This window comes from Cavia porcellus, unplaced genomic scaffold (assembly GCF_034190915.1).
Source record: "Cavia porcellus strain 051 isolate PalLab524CR breed Dunkin Hartley unplaced genomic scaffold, mCavPor4.1 scaffold_13, whole genome shotgun sequence".
Lineage (NCBI taxonomy): Eukaryota > Metazoa > Chordata > Mammalia > Rodentia > Caviidae > Cavia > Cavia porcellus.
The window spans coordinates 15,556,132-15,583,280 of record NW_026947496.1 but is presented as its reverse complement, the minus strand read 5'-3'; the positions used below and the strand labels follow the sequence as shown (position 1 = coordinate 15,583,280).

Below are 27,149 nucleotides of genomic sequence, written 5' to 3'. Positions count from 1 at the left end.
AGGTTGACCATAGCAAATAAGGGGGACTTCTTTCTACCATTTCTTTGAAGGCAAATATTTTTATTACTGTTTTGCTCTTTTCTGATTAATGGTACTGCTCTATTTAGTATTCTGTTTTGATAAGTTCTATAGTGTTCTATATTTCATCTCATTTTGATATATGTGATTGAAAGAACAACTATTATAAAGATAACAAAATATACTGTGATACCTATTACTGTTATCCCAGTAACCTGCTGTGAAGTTCTGTACCAATTTCATTGTACGATCTTAGTTGGCTTTATTCTGACTTGTTCTGTTGCATACTTTCAAAATAAAAAAAAAAAAAAAAAAAAAAAGAAGTTTGCTTGTCGGGGGCGGTGGAAGGCCAACTGCGGCCCAGGCCGCCTTGTGCAGATGCTACCACATCACCTTGTTCACCCCAAGCACTCTTAAAGGGCGCTCCTCCCTGTCACCTCCTGAGGGCCCCTGCTGCTCACAGCACCATACTGGTGGTTGGGTTTCATTTCACGGATGACTTTTGGGGGACACAGGTACTCAGGCCATAGCAGCACAGCACACCTTTCAGTGGGAACGATGATTAAGGTCAGTCCGCTGCTGTCTGGTCCAGGTGAGGTCCCCATACTAAGGGACTCACGTTGCCCGCCAGGTCTGTCCAGGCAAAGGTGAATGTCTCCGCCTCAGCTCAATGCATGACTAGAATAGAATTAAACACAGAACTGGTTTTCACCTTTGAGCTTCAGTTATGTAAGACAGAAATGTCAGGAGGGGCTGGAGGATCCATGAGAACTCTGTATTGCATTCATCACTTTTTTCCAAGTCTAAAATGATTTAGGGGGCTGGGGATTTAGCTCAGAGGCATAAGCGCCTGCCTTGCAAGTGTGCGGTCGTCAGTTTGATCCCTGGTACCAATAAAAAAAGAAAGACAAAAAAAAAAAAAAAAGGTTAGGTCAAATGATTTCAAAACACAACTGTTTAAAAAACAAGCCCTACATTTGCACTGGGCTGACAGTCACTGGCCTGAACCCGAGGTAATTCACTTTAATTTCATGCTTCTTTAATGATCTCTCCTAACAGCCCCCGCTCTTCCTTGCATTATGTCTGGGACTCACTTTTGCAGTGTGACACTTAATGCTGGATGCCAGTTTCTGAATTTCACCTTCCTTCCTTGGATTGTTCTTCCTTGGGATTGTCCTCCCCAGGCATCCGATAGTCCCAGCACCCTGCCCCAGGGCTGCCTGCTGCTTTCAGAGCTGGGAGGTGCCGCCCACTGTCAGGAGCCGAGCTTTGTTCTCTAAGCCCTGTCGGAAACTTGGTCCCCCGGGGCCCTGGTGGAAACCATAGGAGACCTCCTTAGACCAATTTCAGGAAGTGCCCTTGGAAGAGATTGGTCCCCAGTCTCTCTCTCTGGCATCCTGTCTTCCCACATGGCCTCCCCCTCTGTGATGCCCTCACCAGAGGCACCATATGGAGCTGCTGACTGTCTTTAGGCGTCTAACCTGTAAGCAAGCCTCTTCGTTTTAAAAAGAGACCCAGCCTCAGGTCTCTCCAGTCATACAAACCCAAAACACCATGGAAAGGCAAACATGGTCAGCTTCACCCTCTGCCTCTCAGACAGTCGAGCCCAAGGTCAGAACCCAGCGCAAGGGGACAGCTCTCACCATCGCAGGACCTTTTCATTCTTAGGCAATCCTGACCAGGAGAGGGAGCACTTTTATTAGGAGACATCAGAGCTGGGCTTTAGTCTCCCCAAATCCAAGGGTTTCTCCCCCAGCATCCTTGCTCCAGTCTCACTAGAAAGATGCTATGCTACAGAATTCCAGGTGTTTAAAAGAAAGAGTAGTAGCACTTTTCTTCATTTTTGAAGGAAAATGTGGAAAGAAAAATAATTTTTAGAAAGTCAAGTTACCCATAATTCCATCAGCCAACAAAAATGAGATAGCACCTAGGACTTTTTACAAATTAATTATCTTTTTGGCATTCTGATTTTTAAAGTAAGAAAGTGTATTCCCCAGATACCTATGTCAAATCTCTAACACACACAAATGATGCCCTTTAATATAGGAGACACGAGAAGTGTGCATTGATGGGAATTTCATTGCAAATCCCCATCAATACAAGATAACAAGGGATGTCTAACTATTGGGAAAGAAGCAAAACTGTTATTTACAGGCAAGTGCCAGAGACTGAGAGGTGGAACATACAGAAAAACTATCAGAAATGATGAAAATACGTAAAAACGTGCCTGCATGTCTACCAAAATCCATTGCTTCCCTTTCAATTAACAGAACTGTTCATAAAAAGAAGTCCCCCTGGTACACACACACACACAGACACACACACACACACACACACACACACACACACGTATACACTATAAAGTACATGGCAGTAAGTGTAATGTGACTTGTGCAGAAAAACTGTGTCAATGAAGGACACATAAGTGACACATCTCTACAGTCCATCCTAGAAGGTTTCACATTTCTGCGTGTGCGTTTGGGGAGGCAGCAGCTTCCTGGAGCTCTGCCGAGCATCCTGGGATCACACACAGAGGGAACTGAGCAGGAAGCCTCCAGCCGCTGCTTCGCAGCTGGTCTTGAAGTCCTGGGTCCCACGCCTCCTCCTTGAATCCCTCATTCAGGGTCTCTGCTCCTTTGCTGGCACATAAGGTCTGCGTGACTCACTGGGGGGTGACCCAGACCTGCAGCCATGGATCTAAGCCTCTGGTCACCGTGTGCTTCTCAAGCCACGGCTATAGCTGACCCAAAATCCTTGAAACAGGGTAAGAGAACAGCAAGAGACACTCTGGCGATGTCTTTTAGTGTCAGAGAGTAAAACCGTGTCCAAGAGCAAAACCCCACACAGCGGAAAAATGTCAGAGGGACTCGGTCAGATGCAAGAGATGAATGGCTAAGTTAGAACAACTGGAGACAGACGACAGAAAGACAAGTAGATGGGGTGATAGCCAGGTGGTGCAGGTCCACCTTCCCGGAGCGGAGGTGACAGAGGGAGCCTGGAGACGATGAGCCAAAGTGGCTCTCGACTGCAGGTGTCTTCCTTCCCAAATCCAGCTGAACTGAGAAAAACACCAGGCAAAATGAAATTGGGGACATTGTATAAAATATGTGATCAGTGTTCCTCAAAATTGTCCAGGTCATCAAAACCGGGCGCCTGTGAAAATGAGGACAACTGAGTCTGATGTGGGCCCTGAACTGAGGGTTACGAGGTAAAAAGGGTTTAGTGACGGACTGTGTCAACACCGGATCATTCATTTTAACTACTGTGCTGTACTAATGTACTATGAATAGTAGGGGGAACTCCATATTACTTCTGCATTTTCTTCTAGCTCTTCTAAAATAAAAAGCTTATTTTTAAAAGGTCTAAAATAGCCAGGCACAGTGATGTGTGCCTGGAATCTCAGCACTTTGGAAGCTGAGTCAAGAGAATTGCTGGTACAAGCCCATCTCAAAGTAAAAAATAAAGGGCCAAGAAAGCCGCTCAGTGTGAAGGCCCTGGTACGGCAGGTGGGGGGAGTCCAAGTCTAAAATAACAGGTCCAAAAAGATTTCATTTCTATTATGTATTCATTTTATTTTGAAAAAATGCCAGTGTGTATTTCAACTGACGTTCACCTCCAGGGTCCGGTGTCTGGTATCCACAGCCATGTGTGACTACTGAAATACTAAAGCTAAGTGATAACAACACTTCTCAATCGCCCTGAAAACCACCAGCCTCGTTCCAGGCGCTCGGGGCGGGCGCTCACCATGTTGGTAGCACAGATGCAACATTTTCACCACTGTAGAAATCGTCCCGCACAGCACTGCTATACGATGCATGTGCTGTGTCACTTTGCTGCCAGTTCACTTAGGAAGACACGGCACACATGTCACTGCCTCGGGGGACAGGGGTCATCACCTCCCCCTTTTAGGAGTGCTAAGCAAGTGCTTACCGCTGAGCAGTACACCAGCCCTCCTTTTAATTCCATATTCTGTATTATTTCACGTTTCTCCTACGTCCTGTACCTTTCCATTGCTTTTATAGTTTGAAAAGTTTCATTTAAGGATATTTTTCACTTAGCCAGGTGTGGTAGCACACTCTTGTGCTCTCAGCACTGGGAAGCTGAGGCAGGAGGATCACTGCAAGTTTGAGGCCAGCGTGGGCTACGTAGTAAATTTAAGCCCAGTCTGATCTACATAGCGAGACCCTGTCTCACAAAAAGAAAAAAAATGTTTCTCACTTAAAAATGGCGTAGAGCTGAGGATATAGCTCGGTGGTACCAGTGTCTGCTTGGCAAGTGCAAGGTCCTGGGTTTGATTCCTAGTACCAAAAATAATGGTGTATAAGAAGTCCGTTATGTTATTTTCCTTAATATTTGTAATTTTCCATGTGCCCACTGGAGACGTGCTTATTTAACAAACTTCTAGCTGAAATGCTGCTCAAAAGCTTTAGCATTTGATAACTTTGATAAGATTAACAGGTGTATCTTGCGGTAAAAGAATGAATACAAGTCAGGAAAATACTGACTTCTCCTAGCCTCAATCCTTAAAACAGTTCTGCTCCAGCTGAACACTGAGCTTCCACCTTACTCCGTTATTCCCCTTTACTCTCCCCAACAACCCACGAAGGGAGTGTCTAATTATTCTCAGTGAACGGGTATTTTTAGACATCTGTGCGTGTATGGATGCGCTGTCTTGTCTTTGTTTTGCAGTGCTGGGAATCAAACCCAGAGCCTCACGCAGGCTGGCACATGCTCTAATCACTGAGCTACACCCCAAGCCCTCTTTTCTTTCTATCATTCTAGGAGAATTGTCATGTGGAACCTGTTCTTTTGTGGATTTTAACCAACCATCAAATAACCATGCACAATACCCCCCAAAATGGGAAACAAGGAATTAATTTATTTCTGGGGCAGGGAGGGGGGGGCACATCACCAAAAACAGTGATGGCTACAGTAGTTTCAGAACCTGCCGTGGGCTGGCAGACACCCATGGCCCAACTTCCGCGACGCAGAGACGGCCAACAAATATGTAAACATCTTCTGTCCAGAACAATTTCTCATGCTGCATGAGAAAGATCCAGTGTACAGCGCTGCCTCATCCCAGGCACGGTCATCACATAACCAGTTACAAAGACAGCGACCGTGAGCCTTTGCGGCTGGCCGGGACTGAACTCTCCCCATCCACCCTCCCGCACCCGTGCAATTCCACTTTCTCCAGCAGCAGGAAAAAGTTCTCCATTAGAGCCATTCCCTTTAAATAGGATTAACAGTCAACAGGCACAAGTACAGAAAAAATAAGATTGTGTTCCTCAGACCTCTCATCAGTCAGGCAATGTGCTTTCATTAGAATAAATAAATATTTAGGGACGTGGGACCAAAGGGTTACTAAAGTAGACTTCACATTTTTCTGAGGTGCCAGCACTTTTTCTCAATATTAACACTGAAACCATTCTTAAAATCTACCTGCTCCGTTATATTAAATATGGCTTTTTTTCACCTTCTCTTGATACTCTCCCTCAGGAAATGGACTGAGAAGACCAGTAGGAGATTCCCGATCCTCAGACAGAGAATTCGGTCCCTGATGCATGTTAATCTCTCTAAGCCTCGGTTGCTTCATCTATAAAATGGGGGTGACCATGAGAACCATGTGAGACCTCTGTGAGGTCTGAATGAAATGGGGAACAGGAAGCCAGCTGGACAGCTAGCGTGCAGCAGGCTGGAAAACACCTCCTTCTGAATAACCAGATTTAACTCTCAACTGGTGATAATGCAGTCTGCTATCACAGTACATGACCACACTGAGGACTGTGTTCAGTATAATCACTGTGTGAGATGTTCCATGGCAGACTGTCAATGTTAACAGTATTCCCAAGAGTTGTGTCATTTGGGGGGTGGAGGCTGGCCCTGGGGTGCAAACTCAGGGCATCTTCCTGTTTCAGCCTCCCAGCTAGCTAAGATCCTGCTGCCACACCCAGCCTTATTTCCAAGAGTTGTAGAGTGAAAGCTTCTGTCTTGCTCTCCTCGTCTCAGCAAGTTTCTGGAGGCACCCAGGCCTGCAAGTATGTCCTGGATGTGGGCTGCAGGAGTGCGGGGGGATGAGTGGCAGGTGGCAGCTGACTGCCCGGCAGTGGAAACTATCAGCCCCGGGCAGCATCGAGCTGCCCGGAGAGCACCATGCTGCTGTGCTGAGGCCTTGTGGGGTAGGACCTGTGCCCGTTTTGCTAGGAAAGTAACACGGGAGAGCAGTCGGAGATGCTGGTCACTCTGAGACGTCCCTGACTCCTCTCGCTGGCAGGGCTCTTCCATCCTGGGGGGCTTCTCAGGTCTCTCCCTGGGAAGCCCGGGAGAAAATCTGAGCCTTGCGGCATCCAGCGGAGCACTGCTCTGTGTCACTGAGGTCCTTTTTGTACAGCGGCGGCGGCAGCTGGTGCTTGTTCTTAGCGGTTTCATGGCAGACACGGCTTGCAACACAGGCGGAGTGATGCACTCATGTTAGACCTCGGGACCGAGGGCTGCGCTCTGTAAGGAGTGGACCTCTGCCCGTGTGTGTGTGTGTGTGCGTGTGCGCGTGCGCGTGCGCGTGTGCGGTGTGTACACCAAGGCAGAGGCTGCCGATCTGTCCTTGGAGACTCCTTGTCCAAGGCAACTTAGTGCTCATTTCCCTACGTAGTGCAACCTGCCATTCTCTCTCATCTGGAACACATTCCTACAAGGAACATCTTGTGCAATGGGCTGGTGCCGCTTCAGTTTATCCCTGGTGGGGACAACAGCCTGATGCAGAGGTGGGCATCAGGACTCGGCCATAGTGCCAGCATTGCTCCTCGTAGCTATCCTGTTAGTGTCAGCACTCTTCACAGGGTCCATGGGTATTATTCTGAGTCTAATTACGTTCCTGGGCCTGGAGCCATTACCGCAGGCTTGAAACCTTTGTTGCCAGGGCCAAAGTCTCCTGCAGAGCCAGGCTCCTCCCACCAGCTGTGGCTCCCTCGGCCGAGCTGCCCAGGTCAGAAGTACCAGCTCGGCTGGATGGCCGTTTCGCTCTGGTTCAGGGTTCTCTCCCGAAGCCTCAGCTCCAGGCATTCTATGGTGAGGGGGTAAGTGTTGAGCTCAAACTTGTTAGCAAACAGGCAGGGTGAATCCATCAGCCACTTCAAGTCTCCGTTCCCATAGATGCAAATGCCACGCACGTAATGCCCTGCCAGGGAGAACACAAATACGGTCAGAATACGCTGGTTTTACGGACTCAGGGCGGGGAGTCAGACGGGGACAACTGGCTGCCGTGACTGGAGAGATTGGTGCCAAGTATGCCGGGACTCAGGCAGAATGGAATTCCTCATCCCAGCCCTGGGGAACCCGAGCTCCACTCTGGAGGACAAGAGGGACAGTAACATGTTTGAGTAAGAAGAGAGTTAGACAGTAAAAGGAAGCTGGGTTGGGGGCTGGGGATTTAGCTCAGCGGCATAAGCACCTGCCTTGTAAGCAGGCAGTCGTGAGTTCGATCCCTGGTACTGATAAAAAGGAAAAAGACAAAAAAAAAAAAAAAAAAAAAAAAAAAAAAAAGGAAGCTAGGCATGGTGGCACAGGCCTGTATGCCTGGCACTTGGGAGCTGAGGCAGCAAAGCTGCCATGAGTTCAGGGCCAGCCTTGACTACACAGCAAGGTTCTGCCTCAAAAACCAGCAGCAACAACAATGTAAGGACATAGCATAGCAGACATCACCAGGCAGTCCTGTGTGGGAGAAGGAGAATCCCAATTCCGGAGAGCAGGCCTGGGCCTCCCCTTTGTTGTGGGATGTGCCTTTCCAACGTTAGCCCCAAACGTCCGCCTTCCCCAAGGATCCCATGCCTACAAGTCGCCGTGCTCTCCAGTGTCCTGGCACTTCCCTGCTTCCTGGTTATGGGCGATTCCATCTCACAGCCAGCCTTCAACATGTGCCGTGGGCAAGTCTGAGTCCTCTCACCCTGCTCCAAGCCACCCCAGTCCCAGTGTGAATGGTGCCCTCTGGGGCTCCCCTGCTTCCTCCTCAGCCCTGCTAGAAGGCCAGAGAGATGATTTTCAAGTGTCATGGGCCGGTCTCCAGCTGTTAACAGGCACCCAAGGCTCCTCAGCCTCCGCCCATTCAGAGCCCGCCTCTGCCCGGGCTCCCCATCCCCATCCCTGTGCCCAGTTACTCGCTCCGCCATGCCATGTGGGACTCGGGTCACATGGGCTACCGGTCCCAGTGCTCTTGCTCTGGGCAGCCCGGCATCCGGGGGACTCCCCAGCACAGCCCCAGTCTCTGCTTCAGGGTCCCCTTCCCTGCCCGCACTGCCCTCTTCCTCTTTGGGTGCATAGGAACTTGCACCAGGGCTGCATAGGAACATCATTTTGTTCATTTTCCCTTTTTTCTCTCTCTCTCCCTCTCCCCCCGTCCATCTCCCTTTCCCCCTCTCCTCTCTCTTTTTTCTCCAGTTATTTTTTGTTTTGCTCTCAGCCAGGACTATAATCCCTGAACTGGGATTTCACAGGGTTTCGTTCACATCTGCATTCTTTGCCTCTGGGGCTGAGTGAAGGACAGAGTATGGGCAGAGAACTCAACAGACCAGGAGGAGGGCAGTGGGTGGACGGAAGGAAGGAAGACGTGCAGAGGTGAGCACCTCCGGCAGGACTAAGGAACGCGGCTGGAGGTGGGACGGCACACGGGCAGGAGGCTGGACTATTCCCAGGGCTGTCCTGGGCGACCAACAGGGAAGAAAGAGTTCCATCTTTTATCCTTTGGATGCAACGGATCCTTGGAGACTTTTCAACAAAACAGTCAAAGGACGAAACTGACTTTAATGGATCAATTCTGCAGCGCTTTGCAGGATTTCCAGGCCAGGAGACTGCAGGACCAGCACAGCGTAACCAGACGGACCCTGTGCTACTGAGTCACTGCGGTGCCCACAGTGCTCCGCCGCCTGTGGATTCTGCTTTTTCTTTTCCCTGCACAGTGGTTTGGCGGGAACTTCCTGTGCCCCGCTCACCGTCAGCTTTTAAACACTTACTGGCATACCAGGTGATGAAGAAGGAGAACAAGAGAGAAGCTTGGGCCACTTGGCCTGCACGCTTAAGGAGCTCCCTGGCAAAGGCCAACTCCCTGACCCCCTCTGTCACATGATCAGTCAGGGTCCCCACAGGAACACAGGCTGGCAGGGCGCCCCGCTCCTCCTCTATGGGGGTAGGGGCTGGACGCGGAGACCGCAAAAGCGGGGAGGCACTCCAAGGGGCTCTGGCTCTGGGAAACAGGCCGGGTATATGGGGAGTTGCAGAGAAGTGGGAAGCTGGGCACGTGCACAGTAAGATAAATGAGCGAGCAAAGCCCCAGGTTGGAGCATAGAAGCAAAGTGTTTTTACTGTGGGCGGAGGAGAAATCGCCATATTCTCATTCATCCTTTCCCTCCCTGAGTAGATGTTTACTGCATACTGCTAGGGGCTCAGTTGTATGCCCCTCCAAATTCCCACACTGAATCCTGATGCCTCGCACCTCACGGTGGAGCTGGGGTCATTAAACTGGTAATTATGGTAAAAGGAGGCCATTGGGGTGCAACCTTCTAGAGGAGGCATCTGGACAGATAGTGGAAAGGCCACACAAAGACCTGGGGAGAAGATGGCCGTTTGTGATCCAACAGGGAAGCCACACAAAGAGCTGGCTCTGCTGGCGCTTGGTCATGGCCTCCCAGGTCCCAGGACATGGAGATCGCTGACTTCCTGTCTGCTGCGTTGTGATGGCAGCTCAGTAGCCTCATGCCAGGCCGAGCCCTGGAACAGGAGTGCCAGGACTGCCACGAGACCCTCCACAGACAGGGTTCCACAGACATGGAGACGCCCCCGGGCTTCCAGGTGGCCCATTTGGAAGAGACCCACCACTGTGCCAGCGCTGGGCAATCACCCACAGCTCTCTAGCCCTGTCCTGGGGGGAGGGGAGGGGGCAGAGCTGATGTGGGGGACGAGGACCGGCTGCTCTCTGGGGAGAACAAGGCTTCTGCAGGTCCCTGGGTAATTCTAACCTGGGGAATGTCCGTGGATTCCTGAAACCTGTCATCAAGAGACTTGTTTGTCTTCAAGCCTGTCCTCTCTGTGTGGTGCCTACTGTGTTTCCTTGAAGAGAAGACCCAGCTGGAAAATAACCAGCCTTGAAAACTAGAGAGCAGAAAGGCCAGCCACAGTCGGCCTGTGCTTGCCTTACCTGCCTGACGTGATGGTGAGTTAAACCCAGCCAGGGTCCCCCTCCATGACGCACCCGTGGGGCACAGCTACTCTCCGACCAGAGAGTGCTATGGCCTACATGTGTGAACTAAGGCCTCACCGTGGCAGCCTCCGTGTTTATCTTCCATGTCGATCCACTTCACGGCTCGAAGGTTTCCCGTCCAGGACGCGTTGGGCATAGAGCCAGGGACGCCTGCAACAGTGATAAGGAGACATGAGAATCAGGAAGTCTGGAAGCCATGCTTCGCTTCACCACTTTGTTTCACACAGATCAGCGAGCACTGTCCACCTATCTTGTCTCCTCCAACTTGGCTTTTGGCTTTTGTTTTGTTTTCCGAGATAAAGTCATGCTGGGTTGCACAGGCTAGACTGAAACTCCTGGGCTCTCATGATCCTCCTGCCTCAACCTCCTGATTAGCTTGAACTATAGGTACAGTAGAACCATGCCAAACTCCAACTGATCTTCTGTCCAAACATGATTTGCTGAATTACCTGAATGATATAACATCTAATTCAACAACACATCAATCCCATTCTGATCAGCATGCTAACATCAAATCACGAACCAGTTACTAGTACAACATCTAATTCTCATGATTGTAAAGCATTAACCTCAAAAACAAAAAAGGGCCCAGTTCAAAATGGGGTCTGCCCATCTTGGCACTGCTGAAGCTCTGGGATGGGCAGCTCTGGCAGAGGGGGCTATCGTGCGCACCTGGGGTGGCTGGCAGCACTCCCTGGCCTCTGCCCACCCATTAGCTGTGACGATTAGAATCCCAGCAGACCCTGTGCATAGGGCAGGGGGCAAATCACTCCATCCAACAGACACAGGGCCGTGCCCACTCAGCCCACTCTCTCGGGCTTGGTAAGTTCTGGGAAGGTCAGTTTTTTGTTTTATGCTATTTGTTTGCAGAACTAGGGATTGAACTCAGAACATCAGCCCTTGGCTGCATCCTGAGCCCTTTTCAAGGTTTTTATTTTGAGGATAGGGTTTCTGTAAGTTACTAACTTGCTCCAGACTGGGCTTAAGCTTGGGATCCTGCTGCCTCAGCCTCCTAGAGCACTGAGACTACAGGCCTGGGCCTGGCTGTACAGGCTAGTTACAACAAGATCATGACGAAAATCACTACTGGCAAAGGAGTGTGCTCTAAGGGAGTAACAGGGCAACTGAAAGAGGAATCCTTTGCCTCGTAAGAGTTGCTCACTTTCCCCCAGTGACTAATGAGCCTAACTGAGGTAACGACAGTACATAACCATCCAGACTCATATTGCCACAGTCCTGCGGGAGGTTCTTCCTCACACTGGTAGGACACCCCCACACAGCAGGCAGAATAAGGTCCCCACACCCTGACTCGCACGCTTGTGGACACGGATGCCCCCATGCTGATCCCTGGAACCCAAGAATCGGCCACACTGCAGGGCTGGCAGGGAGAATGGAGGTTGTTTATCCACTGGGCTCCAAATAGGGAGAATCTTCTAAATCAGAATTTGGGGTTCAAGGTGATTCCCAGGGCCCAGCTCAGAGTCCTAACCTTGTCACTATAAGACAAGACACTTGGGTTGTTCCAACTAAGTCAGTGGTAATTTGTCAAAGGAGCAAATAAGAAAAGCCAATTCACATACTGGTGAGAAAAAAATGACTTAAGATGTGGTTACTTTTTCCAAGAAGAAAGGAAATGTGGGTAAGACCAGCGCTTTGAAGGCAATGAGGCGGCACTGGGCCTTTGAAAGAACTTCGCCACTTCAGAAACCCTTGCAAGCCTGCTTGCATGTTCAGAAGAGAAACAGCTCTTCTCCCTTACCCTGTGGGCATGTGACAGTTCTATGATGATCTAAATCCAGAATCGTACCCAAGTTTCCTAACTAAAATTAAAGTTTACTGCAGTCTTTCCTATAAATAGAAAAAGGATCTTTAACCCCAGCTCTGGGAGGCAACAGTCTTCTCTTGTAGTCAAGGAAAATATTCAGCAAAAATACTTTAAAGTCATACAGTTATTTTAGTGCCTGCCTATCTAAAAAGAAGCATCCTTGTTTTACTCTTAACACACATTAAAAAATTTAGATTACAATTTGGCTTGATTAAGTTGGGGTCAGGGGTAGGGGGACTGGAAAAGAGAATTTGGTTTATTTCACTTGGATCAACAAGACTAGCTGAGGCGTGTGACATTTATCAGCAGTAAATCGCTAAGTCAGAGAGTGTGAATAAAACATTCTCATGACAAAACAACTCAATATTTAAGTGGAAACATTTTTGAAAAGACATTTTTCTTCCTCATTAATATTGATCACCCTTTTATTCCAAAGATCGATCATGACATTAATTGTTAATGATTCCTTATCTTTCAAACAAATATACATCTGCTACTGACATTCCAAATCTCAACTTCTAACGTTTTCCACTTGATGACAGGTCTCAAACACATTTATAGTTAAGTATTAACCATGATAGGGCATTAAAATATTACATTTATTAGCCGGGCGTGGTGGTGCACACCTATTATCTCGTCACTGAGGCTGAGGCACGAGAATCCCAAATTTGAATCGCAACTAGGCACCTGAGGAAGACTGTCTCAAAAACTAAAAAGGGTTGTTACCTTCCCAGCAAAGTAAGAAGCGCAAGCCGGGAGTACATAAACCAAGGTGTTTTCTACTTTGCTGTCATGCTGCAAAGAACCCGAGGCACAGAAAGACCTGGCAAGGCTGGGCGTGGTCCTCGCTATTCAAGTGTGGAATAAAGATCCGTGCAGACTGCTGTCTGCCCCTAGCCGACCCCTGCTTGCTCCTTCTGCTCCCCAGAAACCGCTAGGAAGCCCGCTTCCCCTTTTCCTCTAACACTAGTCTCAGGCCACCACCAAATCACACAGAGGCTGGCCTGGGGGTGAGAACTTTGCTCTCACGCTAGCCTTGCCGGACTGAGCATCTGTGAGCATCTTTACCAGCTGAGACCCACTCTCCAGTGATGTTGGCAGCCCAGGCTGGTGGTTTGCGGTGTAGACGGCAACTCACAGGGAACTGGACTGCATCATCTGTCTCCCTCTACGATACACGCAAAGTGAACAGAAGTTTCACTAAATAATACTTGGGCTTCTCACATACAATTTGCTTATTTGATCTGCTGTCTAGTCTACTTTCATTTTCAGTAGTTCAGTAGTTAAGAAACTACTGGAGTGAATTCTGACTTTTTTTTTCTTAGACAGGGTCTTGTTGTTAGCCCCGGCCAGCCTTGAATTCACAGTGATCCTCCTGCCTCAGCCTCCTGAATGTTGGGATTATAGGAGTGCATGACCATATCCAGCAGGATTTGGTTCTATTCCTGTTACTGCTGTGATCATTTTTTCTGTGTGGCAGGGTGCTGGAAGGACACTTATGGGGGAGATGGGTCCGTGAGTCTACCCTCAATCCACAAGTACCCAAAGAGCCTGTTTTTCATTCTGTCTAGGATCAGACAAGAAGAAACCTGCTAGTGTTATCAGAAAAAACATTCTGAACTATAAAATCCATTTCTCTCATTTGCTTTTCATAGACTTATGTAAATAAAACTTTTGAGATTAAGTTTGTAGAGTAGCCAGGAATATTTTTCTTAGGGCTCAGCCTTTATTGGTCAAATAACTGTGTCTGTTAAATAAATGAACCTGATCCTTTGAAACACAAGCTTTATTTATACTGACTCGACTTCCTACTGTTCTCACATGCCTTGTCCTCCCTCTGGATTTGTGGTAACAAGTTCCACTTTTCACTTATTAAATAAGGTATATTGTTTTAAATGTTAAGAAGGCAACACTGGCAAGAGGGTATTTAAAAAAAAAGAGGATAGTGGAAGAGGTTTCTCTAAATTTTATATTTATTTTTAAGTAACGAAGATTAAACCCAGAGCCTTAGCACTGAGCTACACCCCCAGCCCTATTTGTTTTTATTTTGAGACAAGATCTTACTTAACTGTCTAGGCTGGGCTTGAAATTGTGATCCTCCTGCCTTGCCGTCTGTTATGGTCAGGGGTTGTGCAGAGAACAATTAGAATCAGGACATGTAGTTATAATATTATTTTTATGATGGTCACCCAGAGTTAACACAAGAAACTGCAGGAAATCTATCCACAACACTAAAGACATAGAATATTCAGCCAAGGGCCTGAATCCCACAGCAATGTCCCACATGAGTCCAGATGAAAACCCAGAGCTCAGGACAATGCCTCCTATGAGTCCAACTGGAGGTCCAGAGCCCACAAGAAGGAATCACGCCAGTCTCTTTTACGGATCCATGCCAGGAAGCCCAAAGGTCAGTGATGGAAGTCAGAAAGTCCATGCCAGCAGGGTGAAGGAGCTGTGCTGGTGGGATGAGGGTTCTATGCTGTAGCTGAGAAGTCACACTCACAACAAACACCAGGGCTGTCCTGAAAAGCACCACAGCCATCCTCAGCAACATGGAGGCCTGGAGCTCCTCCGATGACAAACACAGTCGGGTACATGCCAGGAAGCCTGCGTGACGAGCTCATTCTGGAGACCAAGTGGCACACGTCTTCCTCTCCAGAGCCAGGAAGCAATGCTCAATGTGAGGATCAGAGCTTCTCCAGGAGAACCAATGGCTCAAACAGCAACACGTAGGAGAACCCACAATGCCCCAACACCTCAATGCATCTCAACGCATTGCTTCTCCTTCTCTACATCTCTATTTATGTTGGGGACTTTCCTCAGGTGGGACATCTACACTCAGCACCATGCTGATGTAATCCAGCTGGCATTAAAATGACCACCAGTTTTTAATCCATAACACCTGGTATCCTTGGGAGCTTGGTTCCAGGACCACCTTCTCCCTGCCCTTCTGAATGCCAAAACCCCAAGGCGCTTGAGCCCATTCTATGAAATGGCATGGTGTCTGCATATAACCCATATCGGTCCTCCAGGTTCTTTAAATCACCTTTAGAAGCCTGGTGAAACCTAGCACGGTGTAAATGCTACATTCATAGCTGCCCGCAGTATTGCTTAGGGAGTACCAAAATGACTGAAAAAGCTCTGTACGGGTTTGGAACAGAGGCAGTTATTTTTTTCTGACATCTTTCATCTGCAGTTGGTTGAATTTGCAGACACAGAGCCAGCTGATACAGAAGGCCAACTCTATTAAGTGAGATATGGTGTGCATTGGCAATGAACTATCAATAAGTGAGAAGTCCCCGGTAAAATCATGGAACTGTACATCTGCAGAAGAAACTGGTTTTTCACCACTGAGCAGATTTCTCAAGCATGGCCACACTGACAGCTGAGCCAGGTCACTCTTCGTTGCGAGGGGACCCTGGATATTGGGGAACATTTAGCAGTGGGCTTGGCCTCTACACAGTAGCCGCCCCAGAGCCTCAGCTAGGAAGAGAAAAGTCCCGAAACATACTGGCAAAAGTCTGAGTGATGTAAGGTCAACATTGGTTGCAAGTAGCTGATCTTAATAAAAAAAATCACACAGCTTGGTGAGGTGCTATGCACTTGGAACCCCAGTGCTCTTAGACCCTGAGGCAGAAGGATCACAGGTTCGAGTGCAACATGCGTAATGTAGCCACTTAGTGAGACCTTGTTATGGTTTGTGTTTGGATGTCCACCCAAAGTCTCATCCAGTCCTGGCGAGGTGGTGGTTCCAAAGGTGGCTGAATCTAGCATATGTGATTGGTTCACTGTCTAGTGCTGGGATTGGCAGTGTGAATGCTGCACCTACCCAGGGGCCAGTAGCTTGCATACAATATAAGGGAGGGAAAGGGGCTTGCTCCTCCCTTTTGTCCTTTTGCTTTGGTTGCTTCTGGTATCTGCTGCAGCTGACATGAAAGGTTGCCCGTCAGCCACACCACCCTGCCTTGGAGCCAGCTGAGTATGGACTAAAACCTCCACACACTGTGAGATAAATAAACTTTGCCTTCCTTCATTTGGGCTGTCAGCTGTTTTGTCTCAGCAACGAGAGAAAAGTAAGTCAGAACTTGTCTCAAAATTTTTAAAATTTTATTTATTTATTTATTTATTGTTTTTTTGAGTCTCACTACCTAGTTCAGTCTGGCCTTAAACTCATGGTGATCCTCCTGCCTCAGCCTTCTGAGTACTAGGATTACAGAGGTACACCACCAAGCCCAGTTCTGTCTCCAAATTTTTAAAAATATCAAAGCAAAGGCTGGGGGATATAGCTCAGTGTGAAGGTCCTGGGTTCAATCCCCAGTATCACAAGCAAAAACAAAAAGAGTAAGAATTTGCACAGTTAATAAACCATGAACAAATACTTGCATATGAAGTGTGAATGCAATACCAGCTTTCATTTATAAACTTTTAAAGTATTTTTGTGGTTCTTTGAAATGAGGTCTTTCTGTGTAACCCAGCCTGATCTCAAACTCATGATCCTCCTGCCCCAGCCTCCCACATGATGCAATTATAGACCTGTGCCACCACATTTAGTTTATAAATCAACTTTGTTTCTCCCCTAGTCTGGGACTTAAACCTGAGGCCTCTGCTCTGGGCTACAACACCAATCCTTTTTTATTTTTTTTTTGAGACAGAATCTCACTAAGTTGCTCCATTGCCCAGCCTGGATTCAAGCTTGCAATCATCCTGCCTCAGCTTCCCAGAGTTCTGGAATTATAGTTGTGTGCCACCATGCGGGTTTAAATAAACTTTCCTCACTACATTCATGATGGGGCCATAATTCAGCTGTCTCACTGCCAGATAGCTCTGACCTACCAGCAGTACAGGCATGACTGTCGCACTGGGCAGCATGGGAGAGTCCCATTGGGTGGTACAAGCTACAGTGGGACAGTGATGCATGTACTGCCAGTGGTTCAATCTGGCAGGAACATGTCAATGCTATATTGCTGTTTTATTTTTAGTTTTACTTTTCCTTTTCAAGACCTTATACTTGCCATACAGGCACTTATACCACTGAGCTAAATCCCCAGCTCCCCTTTTATTTTTTTAAAGGTTTTTAACAGGTTTACTGATATCTGAGTCATATTTTTTCACGGACTTAGTAATCGTATTTATGAATACATTAATAATTCCACGAAAGAAAAAACACACAAAACGTTCATAGTTGATGAACAATAATAAATAGGGAAATGTAGTGTTAAGTAGCTTGTCATATCTGTTCACTTATTTTGGTCATTTTTATAGAATATTTATCACCTACCACTGCTTCATTAATCATTTAGGACTTCTAACACATGTGGGTTTATTTACCAAGGATGTTTTCTAGGGTTTTGTACTCCCTGAGATGATAGCACAATCACCTTAACAGAACATCTCTGCATTCACCGCTGAGTACTGCTCACAAATGGACTGATTTTTCCTTAGCTGTAAAAGGAAAATGTGGACTGGAAAAAAAAAACAAAAACAAAAACAGTATTTCAGAATGAAAGTGGATTTAGAATTGTATAATATGTCCACTTCATTGTCAATCTGCATACATTACAGCCTATAAAATGTAAATTGCCAGAAATATGGGAGTGCTAAACAACTTCTTTTTTGTGTGGTGTGGTGCTGAGGATGGAACCCAGGAACTCAGGGCCTCACTCCTGCTAAACAGGTGCTCCACACTGAGTTACACCCCCAGCTAACACCTGCCGATTTCATAGCAAGATAATTCACTTATGCTGTGTAGGGCTGGGAATTTAGCTCAGTGGCATAAGCGTCTGCCTTGCAAGCACATGGTTGTGAGTTTGATCCCCAGTACTAAAAAACAAAAACTAAAACAAACAAACAAAAACCCCAAATGCTGTCTAGCATGTATCCTGTGCTCTAGGGTAGATGCTGGAGTAAAGCCATGCACAAGGATTCTTGGAGCTCACAGCTTAGAATATCTAAAGGAATGGACATACATTCGTGTGTGTGTGTGTGTGTGTGTGTGTGTGTGTGTGTGTGTGTATTCCTAGCACTCACTGCACATTTGATATTTTATCTTTTTGATATCTTATTTCCCTGCTACATCCATAATGTACAGCATAGTAGGAATCTCCCAAAAAAACAGGAAGAGAAAGGTTGTAAGCACGGCCCACCACATACGAAAGAAAAGCTAAACACATGTGCTTTCGGTGTAAGCGAGACGTGTGCAGGGAACATGCAGTTGTCATCTATGGAGACTGCCTTGAGTGTGAGGGTTGGAGCAAAGATTCTCTCTGTGGTAGACTTTGGTGTTTATACTGCAACTCAGGCTTTTATTTATGATATTATCCCTTAGGTTTTTGCAAAAAACACAGAGCTTATGTGAAAATGATGTCTATTCCAAAATGAAAATGATGTCTATTCTCACCGCACATCTGATATTTTATTGACATTTTATTTAGGTGTGATAATTGAAATAGTTTTTTTGTAGAGTGGTAATGGTATTTTTCCTTTCTTTTTTGGTATTGGCATTTTCATTGTAGTTTATATAGGAATTTATTTCTGTTGCTCTTTTTTAGAATTTGTACACCAAAAACCACTTAATGTTGAAAATCTGCTTTTTTATAAATAAATATTAAAAATACAATGCTTTACTTTTGTGATATTTTTACTAAGGACACACACACACATATATATTATATATATATTTTATATATTATATATATATTTTTTTCTTTTATACCAGGGATTGAACTCTCAGGCTTGCCAGGCAGGCACTTAAGCTGCTGAGCTAAATCCCCGGCATACACTGATTTATATAATAAAATTAATAAAATTAAAAATAATTCAATAGAAATATTTTAAAGAGTAAGCATGGATGTGACATTCCCATAGTTATGCAACAAAATGATAAAAAGTATGTTAGGTTCCAAGTTAAGGGCGGTGGATTAATCTTGCAGAAGAAATTTCAAGGCAGTCTAACATTAAGGCCAAGGTGGGTCTGCTGTTGGCAGCCTTTTGCCAGATCTATGTTGAGCATCAAGAGCAAAGAGCCCAGCAGAATGCTTTAAAACACTGTGAGTATGGCAGAAGGGAAGCTCCAGTAATTCTGTGAACTACAAAGAAAAAGAAGAGGCAATCCTGATTGCTCAGAAGGAACAGGAAAATGAAAACAATGGTCTGAGGGCATCACAAGAAGCAGCAGGACTCGGCAGCCTCAAAATCACAAGAGAGAAAGACTTTGCTTTGGCAAGAAAGCCCCAGAGCACCAGGTTCCAGAATGGCAGGGGCCTAGAGAACCTGTTCCTCGGGATTGGGTCCAGAGTGCTCAGTGATCCAGTCACTTAAGAGAAGAAAGCCCGGTAACTGCTCCAGCTGGCAACAGGCTTTGCCATCACTCATGTAGCGCTGTTTTAGGTGCATGCTGAATGAAAGAAATGTGAGGGCAGGAAATCTTCCACCCAGATTTCAGAATACTTGGGAGGCCAAGCAGTATGGCCCTGAGAGGGCAGCATGTGAAGCTGTGAATGTGAAGCCAAAGACGCAGTGGTGACCCCAGAAGTTTGGAGAAAGTGGGTTATCTGAGGAAAACTACAAGGAGGCCCAAGAGAGAAGCCATAGGATCTACAACCACCAGCAGTGCCTGCCATAAAGGTAGAGCCACCCATGTCCTTTGGAATTCATGTCTTGCCACAGATTGCCTCAGACGCTGGATGTGAAACTACAGGATTGTGCCTTGCTGGATTTTGGACATGCTTTGGTTCCATTCCTTTGTACTTCCCTGTTTGTAACTTTTGGAATGGAAATGTTTATCTTGTGCCATTGAATGTTGGAAGTTTTTGATTTTCTTTTCATTTGTATAAGTGCTCAAATGTAAGAGTTTGCCTTAAATCTCAGAGGAGACTTGGGACTTGGACTTTTCAGCAGTGCTTGAAACTGTTGGCACTTTGGCAACTTGGAGATGAACTAAATGCCTTTTGCATAAAGGGATGTACCTGAATGTTTGTAGGGGTGTCAGGATAGAATGTTACAGTTTGTGTCTGGATGTCTCCCCAAAGCCTCATGTGGTCACAGGGATTTTTCAGAGATGGCTAGGTCTACAGTGTGTGGTGTTAGGATGAAAGGTGTATGTTTAGAACATGGTGGATAGAAAACAGCAGCTACGGAGGCTCTCTGAGATACCCAGCTTAGAATTCAGAAATGGTGCAGTGTAAGGAGTCCTAAGTAAGGGGAGATATACCCTGTCGACCCAGGAACAAACTAAGCTGAGAGAAACCAACTGGAAATGCAATCCCGGTGCTATAACCAGAACAGATAAAATCTCAGCATGGAAGCTGGAACCCGAGTCTCTGGAAGCTGCAATTTGAATTTCCGCTGCTGCTGCTGCGTCTGAATCAGCACAGCAGGGAAAGAGATGCGCAAAAGCTCTGAGAGCGGGAATCGGCGAACGGAGTTGAGGGTGGGACTGGCGAGGAGCCCTGCATCGACCTGCGGTAAGTGAGAGGAACGGGGACCCTTCCATAGACTAGGAGTCTACAACAGAGGACATTCTGGGACCAGGCAGACTAGCCAGAACAGGACGCTGCAGTGACTTTAGTCGCATATTCCCCTCTCAAGCAGGATTGGTGCGGAGCACTTGGCCTGGGTGACGCCGCAGACCAAGACCCAGTAGGCGAGCCCAAACCAGGTACCAGCACCTGGTGGTGCACCCTAGCAGTGAAGCATTCAGTAGGTTAACTGACCTGGAGGCGTGGGCCCAGCAGAGGCTGCCCAGGTCTGTGTCTCCCTAGTATACTGCAGTGGGCAGGAACATCTAGCTGGCAGATTCAAACAAACTGTAACTGACAAAGAAAGAAACTGGGTCTCCTATATATGCTTGTATGGAAGAAACAAAAAGTATGGGAAGAGGGAGCAACAAGAAAGGGTCCTCAGTCCCTAATCCTGAGAACACTGATCCAGGAAAGGGAAATGCAAAGGAGAATGTGGACAGAAAACATGCAAAATCAGACACGGCACCAAAAGACATAAAGTGATATCTCCGGAACCTCATAGATGAGTTCAAAAGTGAAGTATTTAATGAAATAAAGCAAGATATAAGTAGAATAGTTAGAGAAATGCTAAGCACCACCCAAGAAAAAACAGATGGTGGAATGGAAGAACAGAAAAAAAGGGGAGAATTGTTTGATGGAGAAAATAGAGAAAACATAGAATTCGTGAAGCAGGTTCAAAGAGATTACCAGGAAACTAAAAACTATCAAAAGCTGGCATAACAGCTTGAAAGAAACTAAGGATAGACTATCTGAACTGGAGGGCAGATTTGTAATGTGGGAGTATGAAATGAAAAACTTCTTAAAAATAACAAGAAAACCAACAGCAATAATACAAAGGCTAGAAGATGATAAGAGGATCTATAGCTTAAGAATTAAGAACATAAAAGAAGTAGGGACACAAACAAATGAACTACAAAAGCTATTCACAGAAATAATCCAGGAGAATTTCCCTAATTTAGCAAAAGGTAAAGATATTCGGATGTATAAGGCATACAGGACCCCAGCCAACTACAACCCAAACAGAGCTACACCCAGGCATATAATAATCAAAATTCCAGAAATCCAACATAAGAACAGAATATTAAAAGCCGTCAGAGACAAGAAACAGATCACTTACAAGGGAACACCCATCAGAATCACAGCAGACTTTTCAGCACAAACATCAAATCACAAAGAGCATGGGGGGAAATAATTCAAGTTTTGAAAGATAATAACCTCCAGCCAAGATTGATATATCCTGCACAACTGCCCCTAGAAATTGATGGAAAAACAAGGTGCTTCCAGGATAAAGAGGAACTAGGGGAATGTGCAACCACCAATTCAACTCTACAGAGAATATGGCAGGCTATTCTAAAAAAGAAAAATACCAAGATTCCATAAACAGTGGCAGAGAGGCCACAATGAATGGAGCACAAAGCAAAATGAAGAAGACAAACTGACAAATAAGGACAGAAAAAGAGCTCAACAGAAATGAGGCAGAGAAGGTTAGATAGTAGGAACAGCTATTTTGGAGAAAACAAGACATCATAATAGCTAGTGCTGATTTAGTATCATCTTGTTTTGAAGCCCCATCAAGCTTTTGTTCTTCTGTCTCCATTGGTCTTAACAGGTTGTATCTTATTGGATTTTATTATATGTGATAATATAAACAAAAACTTTTGTAGACAAGGAGATTATACAGAAACCATTGTTCATTTTCTGATACTTGGTTCTAAATACCCTGTAATACTGTCATTCTCTTGAATGGTTTTACATTGTCTTGATATGTTTGATGCTACAGTATACAAAGTTATACTCAAAGATTTCAAGGAAAGGGACACTATGGTAGCTATTTTTATGTAGGAATATCTTGTGGTGAAACACTATTTTGCTTAAATGGTTATATTTTGCCCTGTGCTGTTTTGTTGTTATGCCCTCTTTTATCTCAATCTCCTTTTTTCATTATTTACTTTTTAATTAAGGGAAAAATAAATAAAAAATAGCAGGATATATTACAGTAACACTTTGATTTCCTATTAACTTGATTTGAAACCCTGTATTGCTCTCACCATCTTGTTTTGACTGATTTTACTCTATTCTGTTTTGCTTGATAATTCCAAGTTCGAAAGTATAGGCAACAACTGTGAAGACAATAAGATTCATTATGATGCCCATTCTGGTTGACTATTATCTTCTTTTGAAGTCCTGTAATGTCTCCAGTGTTTTGGTTTTATTCTTTACTGTTTTGTTCAATTGTATTATAACTGATGATATAGGCAATTCTTTTTAAGATAGCAAGAAGCAGTATGGTAACCATTGTTGATCACCTTGTATTTTGTTTTTACATTATGCATTGTGTCCATCCTTTTGATTTGACTGATTCTGTTCTGTTATGTCACATTTGGTTTTACTCTCTTCAAAAAAAAGTAATAAAAACTGTGGGAGTAATAAAACCCAAAATGTGTAATTGTCATTGTACAAAAGAGAGGAAAAGAAAGTGCTCTAAAGGGTATAACTGCATGTATATTTAAATGTATAAGATAGATAACCATATTACTGAGTTTTGTTGGATCATTGAACAGAACTGTTTGCAGTCTCACTGTTTGAAAGTCCACATTATATGCTGTAATTTTGTAACTTGAACAACTATTTCTAAGATGACAATATGTAATCTATTAACTAGTGATTTCCTACTGTTTATTTTTTCTGAAATTCTGTATAACTTGTACCCTTTTTTTTTCTTTTTCTCTTTAAAATTAAAAAAAAAGAAAGGTGTATGTTTAGTAAATCAGCTACTGATTGGTTTGGCATAGTTCTGGCTAGGATGGAGGGTGTGAATGCTACACCTGCACCAGAGGAGGGAACCTATATAATATAAAGGACAGAAAGCCTTGTCCCCCACCACTGTTGCTTTGCTACAGTCTGCTCCCCATGAACTGTTTTTCTTGATGCTGCCTGCCAACTCATCCTGCCTTGAAGCCAGCTGACTATGAACTGAAAGCTCTATAAATTGAGCCAAATAAATTTTTCTCCTTTAATTTTGTGTGCTGAGTATTTTGTCTCAGCAACAACAACAAAAAAAAGTAGCTAAGTAGCTAAGTAGCTGTGTTCGTGAGGAGGGTTCTGGGGCTCTTACCCAGGGCCTCACATATGCTAACAAGTGTCCACCATTAAGCTATGCCTTGAAAGATTTATGTTGATTGCCATTTGCAGCAGCAGCCCCAACAACTTCCTCAGGTCTCCTTGGACAGTATTGGGATGAACAGGAAAGGTCAGGGTCATCTGGACACCTGGGAGTCCTCAGCTCAGGACCATTCAGACTGTATTATAGTCCAACCTAAGTCATGACCTTGATCCCTTTTCCCAAAGTCACTGTTGTTTGTCTCCGTTAGCACTGGCCAAATGCTCAATTGGCCATTCTTCTTGAGCCAGTAGAGACCTACTGCTTCCCTATACCTGGACTTGTGGCATGACAAGCTAACCTTCTTTCCTCCACTAAACCACAACTTCCCTGCACACCCTTCATCTGCACCATTACTCAGAATCTGTTCATCTCTTCCAGCTATGATGGTTGCAGTTCCACACAGTATAGTTGCATCTAGCTGATGGCCAGTTTGTCATCCTTTCTGCTTTGTGATAGCATCACTTGACCACGTGCCCTCTGCTGTCCTCTGCTGTCCCAGCGCAGGTGCTCAATGCCTCTCACCAGTGGAGTTTAACTGCTTGCAAATGCCTCACTCCCTGCAATCTATCCTCCTCAGCCACCCCATCAGCTGCCTCCTTCATCAGCCACGGTCGCTCCTGTGGCCCTCCTATTTGGGGGATGTCCTTTGGCAACTTTGCAGGGTTCTCTCTGGATCTGTTTGTTCAAGCCAGTCCAAGATGCCCCTAGTCACTCACCATCTGAGAAGTGAGAGCAAAACTTGCCATGGTGTAGGCCACTGCTGTGGGTTTCTACTCCTCACCCCATTTCTCATGGCTGTCTTTGCTCCCTGCACCCAGTTTATCGTTTCTCTTCTCCTTGAAGATCTCGCCTTAGAACTGTCATTTCCCTCTTTTGCTTCCTGTGGTCACTGACCAAGCAGCCGGCTCCAACCAGCTCCACAAGTGTGACTCCTGCTGGGGAACCACGGTAGATTCAGGAAGATGCCCATGCTATGCACAGGGCACTACAGTCTCTACGGTCTTCCTGCCCAGACTACAGACAGCAGCCTGCAATCCACAGCTAACTGGTTTGAAGTCAGCCAGCAGTGAAAGACCCAGTATCCTGTGGAAATCCTCACTCCCAAATCCCTTGGCAACCACGACCAGGGCTGCAGGCACCCAAGAGCTTCTCAGGATTCTTATGCTGAGTAGTGCAGACAGAGTGGTTCCAAAGAAAGGGGAAATCACTCAGCTGTTAACACCAAAGAGCTCCAGGGACAACAGCCAACAACACCAACAGCAGAGTCAACCTATGGTGTCCAGCACGAGCTGACATCAGGACTATGAGCAGAGCTGCACTTCACTGATGCACTTCCATCTGAACAGAGCGAAAGAACCTTAGGCTGCTTGGCAACATCTGGCCCTCACCAAGCTCCACTCACCCTCTGCACCATTCTGACCTCAGGGTCCAGGTCCTTTTTGACATTGCCCACTTTATCTTTCATCAAACTCTCTAGCCTCTCTGTTTCTAGCACTTTCCCAAAACTTACCCTACCTCCAGAAATACTGAAGAAAAAATGCTCAGCTTTGTTAGGAACTAAAGCAACTAAAGTTAAAACCTTAAGAGAGCTGGCAGAGATCTATAGAATGATAAATGACCCAGGGGTGGAGAAGGGATCACTACCTTGAACTGGTACCAGGAACAGCAATATGATGCTCCATATGGGGGCTTTTTAAAACATGACCCAGCAGTTTAACTGACTGGAATTTGTCCTCAAAAAGTTACTTGGTAAATTATTATTTGAGAGGTAGTGTAATATGACAGTGAAGAGGAGCAATTCTGATTAAAAACTAAAAAAGTAAAAAATAATAAACAGAGACAGAGCTTCTGCAAATGGGAAGGGGGTCAAAAGATGGAGGGGAGGGGAGGGGGCTGTAAAAAGAATTAAGATGTATCATGTACACGTACCAGCTCCATGGAAGGAATATAATTGTTATGTACTGCTAACCCGTACTAATAAAAGTTAAAAATTCACAAATTCATCCCCCACTCCCCCTAAAAAAAAAGAGATGCTGAATTTAAACCACCGAGGTTCCGGCACTTAATCTGTGAATTAATTACTGTAAGACCACTGGCGGTTTATCAAACTCTCCGTTTTTCAGCTTCCTGATCTATAAAACTAGGGCAGACATATCACTGTACCTCATCCAGTTATTCTGAGTCCATAAAAGAAGCACTCTGAATGGGTGCCTGGTATGTAGCAAATGCTGTATGGGTACCGGTCATCTTTGGGCCTCTTACTAGTACAGGTTGGGTATCCCTTACCCAAAGTGCTTGGGACTAAAAGTAGTTCAGATTTTTTCAGATTTTGGAATTTTGCAATATTTATAATGAAATATCTTGGAGACAAGACCCAAGTTCAAACAAGAAATATATTTATGTTTCACATGCATCTTGCAAAGAGCCAGAAGGTAGTCTTATAATTCTAGTTTGTCTGTGTTTGGACTGTCACTTGTCACAGGACATCAGGTTTGGAATTTTCCATTTTTGGGATTATAGGGACACTCAAAGTTTCTGATTTTGGAACTTTGTATTTCAGATGTTCAGATTAGGGATGCTCAATCTCTAAAACAGTTCCTTAGCCTATCAGTTAAAGTTTTGCTAAACAAATTACAGTGCACTCAAATGATGGCATGCTGCCATTAACAACGGACAAATTCTTGGTGACACTGGACAACCTTGACGTGATACGTTGTTAGTGAAGAAAACTGATTATAGAAATCCGTAAAGGCAGCTGGGCGTGGTGGTGCATGCCTGTAACTGCAGCACTTGGAAGCTGAGGCAAGGGATTACCATGAGCTCAAGGCCAGCCTGGGCTACACAGTGAATTCAAGGATGGCTTGAACTACATTGTGAGACCTTGGTCATTAAATTTCTTTTTTAACAGGAGTCAAACATGCACTTCCAAACTTAACTAGAAAAATTAATTTTTAGAAAGATGATGGGGTTTTGCCCATATGACATTCACAGAGTCATCATGGTAGTGATACAGCACGGCTGAAAGACTCCAGAAACAGCGTATCAACTTCCAGCTTCTCCTCCCCTCAGGGCTCCTCCAGTCAGCTGCTGATGTCACCTTGCCCTCCTCCCTAAACTCCACCCTCAAGCCAGACCTAATAAAAGCCCCTCGCCATTTCCTCATTCTGTCTGAGTGAACTGCACTCTTCTGCAGTCCTTCTAGGCCTGCAGTACAGGTCTATCTATCTCTCTGTCTCTCTGTGTGTCTCTCTTTCTCTCCTGTGCCGAAAAACCTAACACCAGAACTCTGCTTTATACATCTCCACTAAATAAGGGTATGTTTTGCTTTTGGTGGTATGCTGTAAAAAACGCTCCCAAATGTGCCCACTGCTACCTGCA

At 45.6% G+C, this 27,149-nt stretch overlaps 1 protein-coding gene across 4 annotated transcripts in view; it reads right to left on the bottom strand.

Moving 5' to 3' along the window:
• Positions 1-4,877: 4,877 nt before the first annotated feature.
• The window catches only part of Gcnt2 (glucosaminyl (N-acetyl) transferase 2 (I blood group)), a 76,926-nt gene continuing 54,654 nt past the window's right edge, over positions 4,878-27,149 (bottom strand). For 3 of the 4 annotated variants that reach the window (XM_063259868.1, XM_063259866.1, XM_063259865.1), the window contains exons 2-3: positions 10,322-10,414; positions 4,878-7,192 (exon numbers count right to left, since the gene is read on the bottom strand). In XM_063259868.1, the coding sequence (XP_063115938.1) occupies positions 7,002-7,192; positions 10,322-10,414 (284 nt within the window). In that variant the 3' untranslated portion in view covers positions 4,878-7,001. Of the gene's footprint in view, positions 7,193-10,201; positions 10,415-27,149 lie in introns of all 4 variants that reach the window. The other variant, XR_010051134.1, reaches the window with a different exon arrangement.